This window comes from Oncorhynchus mykiss, chromosome 9 (assembly GCF_013265735.2).
Source record: "Oncorhynchus mykiss isolate Arlee chromosome 9, USDA_OmykA_1.1, whole genome shotgun sequence".
Classification (NCBI taxonomy): Eukaryota; Metazoa; Chordata; class Actinopteri; order Salmoniformes; family Salmonidae; genus Oncorhynchus; species Oncorhynchus mykiss.
The window spans coordinates 78,197,573-78,215,560 of NC_048573.1; the positions used below are offsets into that span (position 1 = coordinate 78,197,573).

Here is a 17,988-nt window from a genome sequence, read left to right on the forward strand (position 1 = left end):
TATAGGTCTAATAGGTCTCTATACCCTCCAACATATAAGTCTCTATACTCTCCTACGTATAGGTCTCTGTACCCTCCTACGTATAGGTCTAATAGGTCTCTGTACCCTCCTACGTATAAGTCCCTGTACCCTCCAACGTATAGGTCTAATAGGTCTCTATACCCTCCAACATATAAGTCTCTATACTCTCCTACGTATAGGTCTCTATACCCTCCAACGTATAGGTCTCTGTACCCTCCTATGTATAGGTCTCTATACCCTCCTATGTATCGGTCTCTGTAACCTCCAACGTATAGGTCTAATAGGTCTCTATACCCTCCAACGTATAAGTCTCTATACTCTCCTACGTATAGGTCTCTATACCCTCCAACGTATAGGTCTAATAGGTCTCTGTACCGTCCTACGTATAGGTCTCTATACCTTCCAACGTATAGGTCTCTATACCCTCCTACGTATAGGTCTAATAGGTCTCTGTAACCTCCAACGTATAAGTCTAATAGGTCTCTATACCCTTCAACGTACAGGTCTCTGTACCCTCCTACGTATAGGTCTCTGTACCCTCCTACGTATAGGTCTCTGTACCCTCCTACGTATAGGTCTCTGTACCCTCCAACGTATAGGTCTAATAGGTCTCTGTACCCTCCTACGTATAAGTCCCTGTACCCTCCAACGTATAGGTCTAATAGGTCTCTATACCCTCCAACTTATAGGTCTCTATACCCTCCTACGTATAGGTCTAATAGGTCTCTATACCCTCCAACGTATAGGTCTCTATACCCTCCTACGTATAGGTCTAATAGGTCTCTATACCCTCCAACGTATAGGTCTCTATACCCTCCTACGTATAGGTCTAATAGGTCTCTATACCCTCCAACGTATAGGTCTCTATACCCTCCTACGTATAGGTCTAATATGTCTCTGTAACCTCCAACGTATGAGTCTAATAGGTCTCTATACCCTTCAACGTTCAGGTCTCTGTACCCTCCTACGTATAGGTCTCTGTACCCTCCTACGTATAGGTCTCTGTACCCTCCTACGTACAGGTCTCTGTACCCTCCTACGTATAGGTCTCTGTACCCTCCAACGTATAGGTCTAATAGGTCTCTGTACCCTCCTACGTATAGGTCTCTATAACCTCCAACGTATAGGTCTCTATACCCTCCAACGTATTGGTCTCTATACCCTCCTACGTATAGGTCTCTATACCCTCCAACGTATAGGTCTAATAGGTCTCTATACCCTCCAACGTATAGGTCTCTATACCCTCCAACGTATTGGTCTCTATACCCTCCTACGTATAGGTCTCTATACCCTCCAACGTATTGGTCTCTATACCCTCCTACGTATAGGTCTCTATACCCTCCTACGTATAGGTCTAATAGGTCTCTGTACCCTCCAACGTATAGGTCTCTATACCCTCCAACATATAGGTCTAATAGGTCTCTATACCCTCCAACGTATAGGTCTCTATACCCTCCAACGTATAGGTCTCTGTACCCTCCTATGTATAGGTCTCTATACCCTCCTACGTATCGGTCTCTGTAACCTCCAACGTATAGGTCTAATAGGTCTCTATACCCTCCAACGTATAAGTCTCTATACTCTCCTACGTATAGGTCTCTATACCCTCCAACGTATAGGTCTAATAGGTCTCTGTACCGTCCTACGTATAGGTCTCTATACCCTCCAACGTATAGGTCTAATAGGTCTCTATACCCTCCAACGTATAGGTCTCTATACCTTCCAACGTATAGGTCCCTATACCCTCCTACGTATAGGTCTAATAGGTCTCTGTAACCTCCAACGTATAAGTTTAATAGGTCTCTATACCCTTCAACGTACAGGTCTCTGTACCCTCCTACGTATAGGTCTCTGTACCCTCCTACGTATAGGTCTCTGTACCCTCCTACGTACAGGTCTCTGTACCCTCCTACGTATAGGTCTCTGTACCCTCCAACGTATAGGTCTAATAGGTCTCTATACCCTCCAACATATAAGTCTCTATACTCTCCTACGTATAGGTCTCTGTACCCTCCTACGTATAGGTCTAATAGGTCTCTGTACCCTCCTACGTATAAGTCCCTGTACCCTCCAACGTATAGGTCTAATAGGTCTCTATACCCTCCAACATATAAGTCTCTATACTCTCCTACGTATAGGTCTCTGTACCCTCCTACGTATAGGTCTAATAGGTCTCTGTACCCTCCTACGTATAAGTCCCTGTACCCTCCAACGTATAGGTCTAATAGGTCTCTATACCCTCCAACTTATAGGTCTCTATACCCTCCTACGTATAGGTCTAATAGGTCTCTATACCCTCCAACGTATAGGTCTCTATACCCTCCTACGTATAGGTCTAATAGGTCTCTATACCCTCCAACGTATAGGTCTCTATACCCTCCTACGTATAGGTCTAATAGGTCTCTATACCCTCCAACGTATAGGTCTCTATACCCTCCTACGTATAGGTCTAATATGTCTCTGTAACCTCCAACGTATGAGTCTAATAGGTCTCTATACCCTTCAACGTTCAGGTCTCTGTACCCTCCTTAGTATAGGTCTCTGTACCCTCCTACGTATAGGTCTCTGTACCCTCCTACGTACAGGTCTCTGTACCCTCCTACGTATAGGTCTCTGTACCCTCCAACGTATAGGTCTAATAGGTCTCTGTACCCTCCTACGTATAGGTCTCTATACCCTCCAACGTATAGGTCTCTATACCCTCCAACGTATAGGTCTCTATACCCTCCTACGTATAAGTCCCTGTACCCTCCAACGTATAGGTCTAATAGGTCTCTATACCCTCCAACTTATAGGTCTCTATACCCTCCTACGTATAGGTCTAATAGGTCTCTATACCCTCCAACGTATAGGTCTCTATACCCTCCTACGTATAGGTCTAATAGGTCTCTATACCCTCCAACGTATAGGTCTCTATACCCTCCTACGTATAGGTCTAATAGGTCTCTATACCCTCCAACGTATAGGTCTCTATACCCTCCTACGTATAGGTCTAATATGTCTCTGTAACCTCCAACGTATGAGTCTAATAGGTCTCTATACCCTTCAACGTTCAGGTCTCTGTACCCTCCTACGTATAGGTCTCTGTACCCTCCTACGTATAGGTCTCTGTACCCTCCTACGTACAGGTCTCTGTACCCTCCTACGTATAGGTCTCTGTACCCTCCAACGTATAGGTCTAATAGGTCTCTGTACCCTCCTACGTATAGGTCTCTATAACCTCCAACGTATAGGTCTCTATACCCTCCAACGTATTGGTCTCTATACCCTCCTACGTATAGGTCTCTATACCCTCCAACGTATAGGTCTAATAGGTCTCTATACCCTCCAACGTATAGGTCTCTATACCCTCCAACGTATTGGTCTCTATACCCTCCTACGTATAGGTCTCTATACCCTCCAACGTATTGGTCTCTATACCCTCCTACGTATAGGTCTCTATACCCTCCTACGTATAGGTCTAATAGGTCTCTGTACCCTCCAACGTATAGGTCTCTATACCCTCCAACATATAGGTCTAATAGGTCTCTATACCCTCCAACGTATAGGTCTCTATACCCTCCAACGTATAGGTCTCTGTACCCTCCTATGTATAGGTCTCTATACCCTCCTACGTATCGGTCTCTGTAACCTCCAACGTATAGGTCTAATAGGTCTCTATACCCTCCAACGTATAAGTCTCTATACTCTCCTACGTATAGGTCTCTATACCCTCCAACGTATAGGTCTAATAGGTCTCTGTACCGTCCTACGTATAGGTCTCTATACCCTCCAACGTATAGGTCTAATAGGTCTCTATACCCTCCAACGTATAGGTCTCTATACCTTCCAACGTATAGGTCCCTATACCCTCCTACGTATAGGTCTAATAGGTCTCTGTAACCTCCAACGTATAAGTTTAATAGGTCTCTATACCCTTCAACGTACAGGTCTCTGTACCCTCCTACGTATAGGTCTCTGTACCCTCCTACGTATAGGTCTCTGTACCCTCCTACGTACAGGTCTCTGTACCCTCCTACGTATAGGTCTCTGTACCCTCCAACGTATAGGTCTAATAGGTCTCTATACCCTCCAACATATAAGTCTCTATACTCTCCTACGTATAGGTCTCTGTACCCTCCTACGTATAGGTCTAATAGGTCTCTGTACCCTCCTACGTATAAGTCCCTGTACCCTCCAACGTATAGGTCTAATAGGTCTCTATACCCTCCAACATATAAGTCTCTATACTCTCCTACGTATAGGTCTCTGTACCCTCCTACGTATAGGTCTAATAGGTCTCTGTACCCTCCTACGTATAAGTCCCTGTACCCTCCAACGTATAGGTCTAATAGGTCTCTATACCCTCCAACTTATAGGTCTCTATACCCTCCTACGTATAGGTCTAATAGGTCTCTATACCCTCCAACGTATAGGTCTCTATACCCTCCTACGTATAGGTCTAATAGGTCTCTATACCCTCCAACGTATAGGTCTCTATACCCTCCTACGTATAGGTCTAATAGGTCTCTATACCCTCCAACGTATAGGTCTCTATACCCTCCTACGTATAGGTCTAATATGTCTCTGTAACCTCCAACGTATGAGTCTAATAGGTCTCTATACCCTTCAACGTTCAGGTCTCTGTACCCTCCTACGTATAGGTCTCTGTACCCTCCTACGTATAGGTCTCTGTACCCTCCTACGTACAGGTCTCTGTACCCTCCTACGTATAGGTCTCTGTACCCTCCAACGTATAGGTCTAATAGGTCTCTGTACCCTCCTACGTATAGGTCTCTATACCCTCCAACGTATAGGTCTCTATACCCTCCAACGTATAGGTCTCTATACCCTCCAACGTATAGGACTCTATACCCTCCAACGTATAGGTCTAATAGGTCTCTGTACCCTCCTACATATAGGTCTCTGTACCCTCCTACGTATAGGTCTCTATACCCTCCAACGTATTGGTCTCTATACCCTCCAACGTATAGGTCTCTATACCCTCCTACGTATAAGTCTAATAGGTCTCTGTAACGTCCTACGTATAGGTCTCTATACCCTCCAACGTATAGGTCTCTATACCCTCCAACGTATAGGTCTCTATACCCTCCAACGTATAGGTCTAATAGGTCTCTATACCCTCCAACGTATAGGACTCTATACCCTCCAACGTATTGGTCTCTATACCCTCCTACGTATAGGTTTCTATACCCTCCAACGTATAGGTCTCTATACCCTCCTATGTATAGGTCTCTATACCCTCCTACGTATCGGTCTCTGTAACCTCCAACGTATAGGTCTAATAGGTCTCTATACCCTCCAACGTATAAGTCTCTATACTCTCCTACGTATAGGTCTAATAGGTCTCTATACCCTCCTACGTATAAGTCCCTGTACCCTCCAACGTATAGGTCTAATAGGTCTCTATACCCTCCAACGTATAGGTCTCTATACCCTCCTACGTATAGGTCTAATAGGTCTCTATACCCTCCAACGTATAGGTCTCTATACCCTCCAACGTATAGGTCTCTATACCCTCCTACGTATAGGTCTAATAGGTCTCTGTAACCTCCAACGTATAAGTCTAATAGGTCTCTATACCCTTCAACGTACAGGTCTCTGTACCCTCCTACGTATAGGTCTCTGTACCCTCCTACATATAGGTCTCTGTACCCTCCTACGTATAGGTCTAATAGGTCTCTGTACCCTCCTACGTATAGGTCTAATAGGTCTCTGTACCCTCCTACGTATAGGTCTCTGTACCCTCCAACGTATAGGTCTCTATACCCTCCAACGTATAGGTCTAATAGGTCTCTATACCCTCCTACGTATCGGTCTCTGTAACCTCCAACGTATAGGTCTAATAGGTCTCTATACCCTCCTACGTATCGGTCTCTGTAACCTCCAACGTATAGGTCTAATAGGTCTCTATACCCTCCAACGTATAAGTCTCTATACTCTCCTACGTATAGGTCTAATAGGTCTCTGTACCCTCCTACGTATAAGTCCCTGTACCCTCCAACGTATAGGTCTAATAGGTCTCTATACCCTCCAACTTATAGGTCTCTATACCCTCCTACGTATAGGTCTAATAGGTCTCTATACCCTCCAACGTATAGGTCTCTATACCCTCCTACGTATAGGTCTCTATACCCTCCTACGTATAGGTCTAATAGGTCTCTGTAACCTCCAACGTATAAGTCTAATAGGTCTCTATACCCTCCAACGTATAGGTCTCTCTACCCTCCTACGTATAGGTCTCTATACCCTCCTACGTATAGGTCTAATAGGTCTCTGTACCCTCCTACGTACAGGTCTCTGTACCCTCCTACGTATAGGTCTCTATACCCTCCTACGTATAGGTCTAATAGGTCTCTGTACCCTCCTACGTACAGGTCTCTGTACCCTCCTACGTATAGGTCTCTATACCCTCCAATGTATAGGTCTCTATACCCTCCTACGTATAGGTCTAATAGGTCTCTATACCCTCCAACGTATAGGTCTCTATACCCTCCAATGTATAGGTCTATATACCCTCCTTCGTATAGGTCTAATAGGTCTCTGTACCCTCCTACGTATAGGTCTCTATACCCTCCAACGTATAGGTCTATATACCCTCCAACGTATAGGTCTATATACCCTCCAACGTATAGGTCTCTATACCCTCCAACGTATAGGTCTAATAGGTCTCTATACCCTCCAACGTATAGGTCTAATAGGTCTCTGTACCCTCCTACGTATAGGTCTCTATACCCTCCTACGTATAGGTCTCTATACCCTCCAATGTATAGGTCTATATACCCTCCAACGTATAGGTCTAATAGGTCTCTATACCCTCCAACATATAGGTCTCTATACCCTCCAACGTATTGGTCTCTATACCCTCCTACGTATCGGTCTCTATACCCTCCTACGTATAGGTCTCTGTAACCTCCAACGTATAGGTCTAATAGGTCTCTATACCCTCCAACGTATAAGTCTCTATACCCTCCAACGTATTGGTCTCTATACCCTCCTACGTATTGGTATTATACCCTCCTACGTATAGGTCTCTACACCCTCCTAAGTATAGGTCTAGAGGTATAGAGAGAGAGAGGTAGAGAGAGAGAGGTAGAGAGAGAGAGGTAGAGAGAGGGAAGAGTTGCACAAGATCCAGAGACCATCTGACACGAGATTAAGGAGATGGGTCAGAGCTAGACATCACATCTTCCTTATCTATTTAATGTTACGCTTGTTCCTACTTCTAAGTCTCCACAGCTGATCAAATACAGTTTGTTTTGTGAGGGCCAACTTTCAGGCTTTTTGGGATGTTTATGATTCAGCAGAAACACGCATCACAGTGATAGCGATGAGAATCAAAGGGATGTTAGCCACAGTTCCTCTACTGTGAGAATCTCTAAGCGCAGATGATTAAATGAAAGTGGTGATTATAGATAATGACAGAACAACCAGCAGGAGAATAAACAGGTTAAAGCAGGAGAAGACACAGAGATACACAGAGACACACAGAGACACACAGAGACACAGACGGTAGTTAAAGAGAGACACACAGACAGGAGACTGATAGAAGGTAGTTAAAGAGAGACACACAGACAGGAGACTGATAGAAGGTAGTTAAACACAGAGACACACAGACAGGAGACTGATAGAAGGTAGTTAAACACAGAGACACACAGACAGGAGACTGATAGAAGGTAGTTAAACACAGAGACACACAGACAGGAGACTGATAGAAGGTAGTTAAACACAGACACACAGACAGGAGACTGATAGAAGGTAGTTAAACACAGAGACACACAGAGACACACAGACAGGAGACTGATAGAAGGTAGTTAAACACAGAGACACACAGACAGGAGACTGATAGAAGGTAGTTAAACAGAGACACACAGACAGGAGACTGGTAGAAGGTAGTTAAACACAGAGACACACAGACAGGAGGCTGATAGAAGGTAGTTAAACACAGACACACAGACAGGAGACTGATAGAAGGAAGTAAACACAGAGACACACAGAGACACACAGAGACACACAGACAGGAGACTGATAGAAGATAAAGGAAGTTAAACACAAAGACACACAGACAGGAGACTGATAGAAGGTAGTTAAACACAGAGACACACAGAGACACACAGACAGGAGACTGATAGAAGGTAGTTAAACAGAGACACACAGACAGGAGACTGATAGAAGATAAAGGAAGTTAAACACAGAGACACACAGACAGGAGACTGATAGATGGTAGTTAAACACAGAGACACAGAGAGGAGTCTGATATAAGGTAGTTAAACACAGAGACACACAGACAGGAGACTGATAGAAGATAAAGGAAGTTAAACACAGATTGTGGCCCAGGCGTTTCAAGCCACAGTGACTTTGATATGGTTGGTGAGGAGTAGACCTGTAAACTCTTTGTCGGAGCGATAATAGGGGTAATTGACTTGTTTGATTGAGAGGTGCGTGATGGTGAGGGTAGAAGAGACGCAGCGATCAAAGTAGTTAATGAGAGGGATTACAGATCAATGGATCAGTGTTTTGATTGCCTTGGCTTGGTTCTAAAGTATGATGTGGTGTTGTGATTGCCTTGGCTTGGTTCTAAAGTATGACATGGTGTTGTGATTGCCTTGGCTTGGTTCTAAAGTATGACGTGGTGTTGTGATTGCCTTGGCTTGGTTCTAAAGTATGACGTGGTGTTGTGATTGCCTTGGCTTGGTTCTAAAGTATGACGTGGTGTTGTGATTGCCTTGGCTTGGTTCTAAAGTATGACGTGGTGTTGTGATTGCCTTGGCTTGGATCTAAAGTATGACATGGGGTTGTGATTGCCTTGGCTTGGTTCTAAAGTATGACGTGGTGTTGTGATTGCCTTGGCTTGGTTCTAAAGTATGACGTGGTGTTGTGATTGCCTTGGCTTGGATCTAAAGTATGACATGGGGTTGTGATTGCCTTGGCTTGGTTCTAAAGTATGACATGGGGTTGTGATTGCCTTGGCTTGAATCTAAAGTATGACGTGGTGTTGTGATTGCCAGAAGAGCTCATACGCGCGGGAGCCTATTTTTTGGTTCTGTAGCTTGAGGCAGCTTGATGTACAACAACCACCCCTGGACAGGACACTAGTCTTTCACAGGGACTCACCCCCCCCCCGATCTATCTCCTTAATGCTGAGTGCCAAGCAGAGACGCATCAGGTCCCGACCTACCAATCTCAGGACGGACACTAACCACAAGGGCAGTATGGTAGCCTAGTGGTTAGAGCGTTGGACTAGTAACCGGAAGGTTGCAAGTTCAAACCCCGAGCTGACAAGGTCCAAATCTGTCGTTCTGCCCCTGAACAGGCAGTTAACCCACTGCTCCTAGGCTGTCATTGAAAATAAGAATTTGTTCTTAATTGACTTGCCTGGTTAAGGTTAAATAAAATTAATTAAATAAAAATACAAATATTGTAGTGATTTCCATGGTTCAATCCAGTGCGGGACACGACATACTCGATTACACAAAGCTAGTCTGCCAAATGCACACAAACACAGACAGACAAACATAGACAGACAGACAAACTCACACCTCATGCCTGACTGGTGACAGGCAATAGCAGAGAAAGCAGTAGGAAGGATCAGTTAAAAGCACACCATGTTTATTCAGGCTGGGCTGCTCTACTTAATGACATGACATTAATGACACACTCTATAGCTGCTCTACTTACTGATGTGACATATGTGACATGATGTGACTCTCTGTTCTAATTACTGACATAACACACTCTATAGCTGCTCTACTTACTGATGTGACATAACACACTCTATAGCTGTTCTAATTACTGTCATAACACACTCTATAGCTGCTCTACTTACTGATGTGACATAACACACTCTATAGCTGCTCTACTTACTGATGTGACATAACACACTCTATAGCTGTTCTAATTACTGTCATAACACACTCTATAGCTGTTCTACTGATATGACATAACACACTCTATAGCTGTTCTACTGATATGACATAACACACTATATAGCTGTTCTACTGATATGACATAACACTCTCTATAGCTGTTCTACTGATATGACATAACACACTCTATAGCTGTTCTACTGATATGACATAACACACTCTATAGCTGTTCTACTGATATGACATAACACACTCTATAGTTGTTCTACTGACATGAAATAGCACACTCTATAGCTGTTCTACTTACTGACATGACATAGCACAGTTCTCTCATGTGTGTGTGGTTCTCAATGATCAAAGTGTGTGTGTGTGTGTGTGATACTCAGTTCTGTGTGTGTGTGTGTGTGTGTGGTGTGTGGTACTCACAGATGTGTGTGTGTGTGTGTGTGTGTGTGTGTGTGTGTGTGTGTGTGTGTGTGTGTGTGTGTGTGTGTGTGTGTGTGTGTGTGTGTGTGTGTGGTACTCACAGTTCTGTCAGCAGGTGCAGGCTGTGGAAGACTCTGGGTTGCAGCTCACTGATGCTGTTCATGCTAAGATCCCTGAGAGAGAGAGAGAGGTAATTTAACAGATGTTTAATCAAAGTAATTAACAAGGGATAGAGAGAGAGATAGAGAGATGGAGGGAGAGAGGGATAGAGTGAGGAAGGAAAGAAAAGATAGGGAGAAGGATAGAGAGAGGGAGGGAGAGAGAGGGGAATACTGAGAGGGAGGCAGAGTGGGATAGAGTGAAGGAGGGAGAGAGGGATAGAGTGAAGGAGGGAGAGAGGGATGGAGAGATGGAGGGGGAGAGGGATGGAGAGAGGGATAATAGTCTTATTTTTCCTCTCTCTCTCTTTCTCTTATTCTCTCCCTTGTTATCTTTTCTTTCACCCCACCAGGCCCATAACCCAGACACACATTTCTCCCCTAGTCTCACCTGGCAAGGTGTGTGTGAGGGTATTGTTGAAGTACCACACACACACACACAGTGAACTCGTAACTCAGAGACAATATACCTATGAAAACACTTTCACTTCACCGGTCCAGTCCTTTAACTTCTTGGTGACTGGGGGGCAGTATTGAGTAGCTTGGATGAATAAGGTGCTCAGACTAAACTGCCTGCTACTCAGTCCCAGATGCTAATATATGCATATAATTAGCAGTATTGGATAGAAAACACAGAACTCATATGGCAGATGAAAACCTGATCAAGGGTTTATGTTTCCTCCTGCTCTGTGTGCGCCCAGTGTAAGGATCCATAGGCACCAGAGGGAAACTACAGCCCTTACCAGTTCCATATCGGCATATCGGCACCTGTCGGTGGATTTCATAACCTATCTTCCTCCATCGCAGGGTAACACCACCATCCTGGTCATTGTGGATCATTTTTCAAAAAAATCCAACCAGGAAGTGGGAAATCTGAGGTTTGTAGTTTCATTTAAGTGATTGCCTATCCAATATCCTGTGTCTATGGGGCCAGATTGCACTCCCCAAGGCTTCCAGCAGATGTCAGTCTTTAGAAAGTTGTTTGATTTCTATTGTGGAAGGGTGTCGAATAAGAGCTGTTTTAACAAGTGGACTAGTCTGAGGCCAATCAGTTGTTTACTGCACAGTCACGCCGATCCTTCTTTTTCCTCTGTAATGAATACGCTATTGAGATTTATTATAAAAACACCCTAAGGATTGATTGTAAACATCGTTTGTTTCTACAAACTGTAATTGAACTTGACTTTTCATCTGGATTTTGCGTTCGCGCATTGTGCCTTTGGAATAGTGAACTAAACGCGCAAACAAAACGGAGCTATTTGGACATAAATATGGACGTAAGGGCTCTCACGGGGTGGTCATGAGAGTGCTCAGGTAGGTGTTTAGGGGTTTCCGTTGGTGCTACTACGGTGGAGACCAGGTCTCAATTACCACCTCATTGACGGGGAGATAAATATATATATAAATATATAAATAACAGGACAGACTGATGTTCTATATAAATAACAAGACAGACTGATGTTCTATATAAATAACAGGACAGACTGATGCTCTATATAAATAACAGGACAGACTGATGCTGTATGTGAATAACAGGACAGACTGATGCTCTATATAAATAACAGGACAGACTGATGCTGTATGTGAATAACAGGACAGACTGATGCTCTATATAAATAACGGGACAGACTGATGTTCTATATAAATAACAGGACAGACTGATGCTTTATGTAAATAACAGGACAGACTGATGCTCTATATAAATAACAGGACAGACTGATGCTCTATATAAATAACAGAACAGACTGATGCTCTATATAAATAACAGGACAGACTGATGCTCTTTATAAATAACAGGACAGACTGATGCTCTTTATAAATAACAGGACAGACTGATGTTCTATATAAATAACAGGACAGACTACTGCTCTATATAAATAACAGGACAGACTGATGCTCTATATAAATAACAGGACAGACTGATGCTCTATATAAATAACAGGACAGACTGATGCTCTATATAGATAACAGGACAGACTGATGCTCTATATAAATAACAGGACAGACTGATGCTCTATATAAATAACAGGACAGACTGATGCTCTATATAAATAACAGGACAGACTGATGCTCTATATAAATAACAGGACAGACTGATGCTCTATATAAATAACAGGACAGACTGATGCTCTATATAAATAACAGGACAGACTGATGCTCTATATAGATAACAGGACAGACTGATGCTCTATATAAATAACAGGACAGACTGATGCTCTATATAAATAACAGGACAGACTGATGCTCTATATAGATAACAGGACAGACTGATGCTCTATATAGATAACAGGACAGACTGATGCTCTATATAAATAACAGGACAGACTGATGCTCTATATAAATAACAGGACAGACTGATGCTCTATATAAATAACAGGACAGACTGATGCTCTATATAAATAACAGGACAGACTGATGCTCTATATAGATAACAGGACAGACTGATGCTCTATATAGATAACAGGACAGACTGATGCTCTATATAGATAACAGGACAGACTGATGCTCTATATAAATAACAGGACAGACTGATGCTCTATATAGATAACAGGACAGACTGATGCTCTATATAAATAACAGGACAGACTGATGCTCTATATAAATAACAGGACAGACTGATGCTCTATATAAATAACAGGACAGACTGATGCTCTATATAAATAACAGGACAGACTGATGCTCTATATAGATAACAGGACAGACTGATGCTCTATATAGATAACAGGACAGACTGATGCTCTATATAAATAACAGGACAGACTGATGCTCTATATAAATAACAGGACAGACTGATGCTCTATATAGATAACAGGACAGACTGATGCTCTATATAGATAACAGGACAGACTGATGCTCTATATAGATAACAGGACAGACTGATGCTCTATATAAATAACAGGACAGACTGATGCTCTATATAAATAACAGGACAGACTGATGCTCTATATAAATAACAGGACAGACTGATGCTCTATCTCTGAGTCTCTGATGAAATAAGATATTTCCACTACAATGACAAGGCAGTCAAAGAGAAGCCTATGTGTTTACCTTCTATGGTGTCTGAAAGGACACACACACACACACACACACACACACACACACACACACACACACACACACACACACAATGCCACAGGAAGGAGGACACAAAGCCATCCTCCCCTCCTTCTTCCTCTAAAGAAAATGTTTAGCTTTTTCTCTTCTCCTTCTCTCACACACTCCAGACATCCTGGGCGAGGCATCGCTCCTTTGTTTCTGAACTCACTCTCTCTTTCTCTCTTCCTCTCTTCCTTTTCTTTAGCACAAAGAGAGAGAGAGACGAGGCATTCACCTGGCTGAGACACGGAGAGGACACAGCCACAAAAGAGGGAGAAAGAAAGAGAGAGAAGGAAGAGGAATTGAGGGGAGACAGAGAGAGAGGGAAAGTAGGAGAAGAAGGCAGAATCAGAGGGAGAGAGACATACGTTTCGTACCAAGATGTTATTCCGACAACTTTTTGTCTCATTTTCTTTTTATCCTTTTAAAAGGTGTTGCCGGCAACAAAGCCTTTACTTCTGTTTCTACCAACCGACCCAGTCCTGATTGGTGTGTTTTAAAGTCCCGCCAACCCCCCCCCCCCCCCCCGTGTTAATGGCGCCTGCTACGGATGGGTGTTGCCATCGTGACCAGTGAACTGAGATAAGGCGGAGCTTTACCTAGCATGGACTTGTAGATGACCTGGAGCCAGTGGGTCTGGCGACGAATATGTAGCGAGGGCCAGCCGACTAGAGCATACAAGTCGCAGTGGTGGGTGGTATAAGGTGCTTTAGTGACAAAACGGATGGCACTGTGATAAACTGCATCCAGTTTGCTGAGTTGACCTATATGTAGGAGGGTACAGAGACCTATTAGACCTATACGTTGGAGGTTACAGAGACCGATACGTAGGAGGGTATAGAGACCTATACATAGGAGGGTATAGAGACCTAGATGACATCGCCGAAGTCGAGGATCGGTAGGATAGTCAGTTTTACTAGGGTGTAATGAATGAACACTGGCATTTAGCCTGGGGGAATGAACACTGGCATTTAGCCTGGGGGAATGAACACTGGCATTTAGCCTGGGGGAATGAACACTGGCATTTAGCCTGGGGGAATGAACACTGGCATTTAGCCTGGGGGAATGAACACTGGCATTTAGCCTGGGGGAATGAACACTGGCATTTAGCCTGGGGGAATGAACACTGGCATTTAGCCTGGGGGAATGAACACTGGCATTTAGCCTGGGGGAATGAACACTGGCATTTAGCCTGGGGGAATGAACACTGGCATTTAGCCTGGGGGAATGAACACTGGCATTTAGCCTGGGGGAATGAACACTGGCATTTAGCCTGGGGGAATGAACACTGGCATTTAGCCTGGGGGAATGAACACTGGCATTTAGCCTGGGGGAATGAACACTGGCATTTAGCCTGGGGGAATGTACACTGGCATTTAGCCTGGGGGAATGAACACTGGCATTTAGCCTGGGGGAATGAACACTGGCATTTAGCCTGGCACTTCATCTTTTCTTCTTGACTTTGAAAAGCAAATGTTTAAAGGGCCTTATATTTAGGAAATAAATGATGAGTTAATATGAATAAGTTACTAACTTAAACTACGAATCGCTAATAGGCTATCTGTCTTCAGCGAAAATAATTGTTGGGGAATTTGAAAGAGGAGAAAGCACTCGATAGATCACGTCCAACAACGTTTTGAGGAGCCAACTATTTATTGATCATAACAGGAAAATACACGGCAATTATTTACAAATGATTTACAAGTAGGCTACGGCAGGCTGCTAACTTCCTGTTGAAGTGAAATGTGAAAACACAAAAGCAGTGGAACATCTGAATTTAAACAGAGGAATTAAGAACATGCAGCTGTCAGGATACCATGACAACGGTCACGACAACAGGGTCAAAGTTGAATGTCTCTTGCTCCTTCCCGGCAAAAGGAATAGCCATATAAAAGGCTAGTGGTGCCAAAACTGAGGTAACAATAGGGCTCTTTGAAAGAAACGTGTTTTTACAGACAACATACCGTGATTCCTGTGTGAAAGCACTAAGATAGAGGAAGGGGTAGAGAAAGGGAGGTAAAGGGAGAGGAAGTTAAAAAGAATGGAAGAGAGAAAGAGAGAGATGGAAAGGGTGAGAAGAAGGCAGAGTTAGAGAGAGAGAAAGAGAGGGAAATGAGGAAGGGGGGTTAGAGAAAGAGAGGGAAATGAGGAAGGGGGGTTAGAGAGAGAGAAATTGAGGAAAGAGAGAGGAAGGGAGAGTTAGAGAGAGAGAGAGAAAGAAAGAGGGAAATGAGGGATAGAGGAAGGGAGAGTTAGAGAGAGAGAAAGAGGGAAATATGGGAAAGATGAAGGGAGAGTTAGAGAGAGAGAGAGGGAAATGACAGAGAGCAGAAGGGGGAGTTAGAGAGAGAGAAAGAGAGGGAAATGACAGAGAGCAGAAGGGAGAGTTAGAGAGAGAGAAAGAGTGAAATATGGGAAAGATGAAGGGAGAGTTAGAGAGAGTGAAAGAGGGAAATGACAGAGAGCAGAAGGGAGAGTTAGAGAGAGAGAAAGAGGGAAATATGGGAAAGATGAAGGGAGAGTTAGAGAGAGAGAAAGAGGGAAATGACAGAGAGCAGAAGGGAGAGTTAGAGAGAGAGAAAGAGGGAAATATGGGAAAGATGAAGGGAGAGTTAGAGGATATGACTGTATACATGAGTCACTCTCCTCTCTAAAGGATATTACTGTATCCCGGAGTCTCTCTCTAAAGGATATGACGGTATACAGGAGTCTCTCTCCTCTCTAAAGGATATGACTGTATACAGGAGTCTCTCTCTAAAGGATATGACTGTATACAGGAGTCTCTCTCCTCTCTAAAGGATATGGCTGTATACAGGAGTCTCTCTCTATAGGATATGGCTGTATACAGGAGTCTCTCTCTAAAGGATATGACTGTATACAGGAGTCTCTCTCTAAAGGATATGACTGTATACAGTAGTCTCTCTCTATAGGATATAACTGTATACAGGAGTCTCTCTCCTCTCTAAAGGATATGGCTGTATACAGGAGTCTCTCTCTATAGGATATGGCTGTATACAGGAGTCTCTCTCTAAAGGATATGACTGTATACAGGAGTCTCTTTCCTCTCTAAAGGATATGGCTGTATACAGGAGTCTCTCTCTACAGGATATGGCTGTATACAGGAGTCTCTCTCTGAAGGATATGACTGTATACAGGAGTCTCTCTCTAAAGGATATGAATGTATACAGGAGTCTCTCTCTATAGGATATGACTGTATACAGGAGTCTCTCTCTAAAGGATATGACTGTATACAGGAGTCTCTCTCCTCTCTAAAGGATATGACTATATACAGGAGTCTCTCTCTAAAGGATATTACTGTATACAGGAGTCTCTCTATAAAGGATATGACTGTATACAGGAGTCTCTCTCCTCTCTAAAGGATATGACTGTATACAGGAGTCTCTCTCTAAAGGATATGACTGTATACAGGAGTCACTCTCCTCTCTAAAGGATATTACTGTATACAGGAGTCTCTCTCTAAAGGATATGACGGTATACAGGAGTCTCTCTCCTCTCTAAAGGATGTGACTGTAAACAGGAGTGTCTCTCCTCTCTAAAGGATATGACTGTATACAGGAGTCACTCTCCTCTCTAAAGGATATGACTGTATACAGGAGTCTCTCTCTAAAGGATATGACTGTATACAGGAGTCACTCTCCTCTCTAAAGGATATTACTGTATACAGGAGTCTCTCTCTATAGGATATGGCTGTATACAGGAGTCTCTCTCGAAAGGATATGACTGTATACAGGAGTCTCTCTCCTCTCTAAAGGATATGGCTGTATACAGGAGTCTCTCTCTACAGGATATGGCTGTATACAGGAGTCTCTCTCTAAAGGATATGGCTGTATACAGGAGTCTCTCTCTAAAGGATATGACTGTATACAGGAGTCTCTCTCTATAGGATATCACTGTATACAGGAGTCACTCTCTAAAGGATATGACTGTATACAGGAGTCTCTCTCTAAAGGATATGACTGTATACAGGAGTCTCTCTCTATAGGATATGACTGTATACAGGAGTCACTCTCCTCTCTAAAGGATATGACTGTATACAGGAGTCTCTCTCTAAAGGATATGACTGTATACAGGAGTCTCTCTCTAAAGGATATGACTGTATACAGGAGTCTCTCTCTATAGGATATCACTGTATACAGGAGTCACTCTCCTCTCTAAAGGATATGACTGTATACAGGAGTCTCTCTCTAAAGGATATGACTGTATACAGGAGTCTCTCTCTAAAGGATATGACTGTATACAGGAGTCTCTCTCTATAGGATATGGCTGTATACAGGAGTCTCTCTCTAAAGGATATGAATGTATACAGGAGTCTCTCTCTAAAGGATATGACTGTATACAGGAGTCTCTCTCTATAGGATATGGCTGTATACAGGAGTCTCTCTCTAAAGGATATGAATGTA

At 43.4% G+C, this 17,988-nt stretch overlaps 1 protein-coding gene across 1 annotated transcript in view; it reads right to left on the reverse strand.

The window, feature by feature from the left end:
• Positions 1 to 17,988, reverse strand: part of LOC110531300 (leucine-rich repeat-containing G-protein coupled receptor 6) — a 102,640-nt gene that overhangs the window by 72,898 nt on the left and 11,754 nt on the right. The window contains exon 2 of the mRNA XM_036989121.1: positions 10,415 to 10,486. Within this exon, the coding sequence (XP_036845016.1) occupies positions 10,415 to 10,486 (72 nt within the window). The remainder of the gene's footprint in view (positions 1 to 10,414; positions 10,487 to 17,988) is intronic.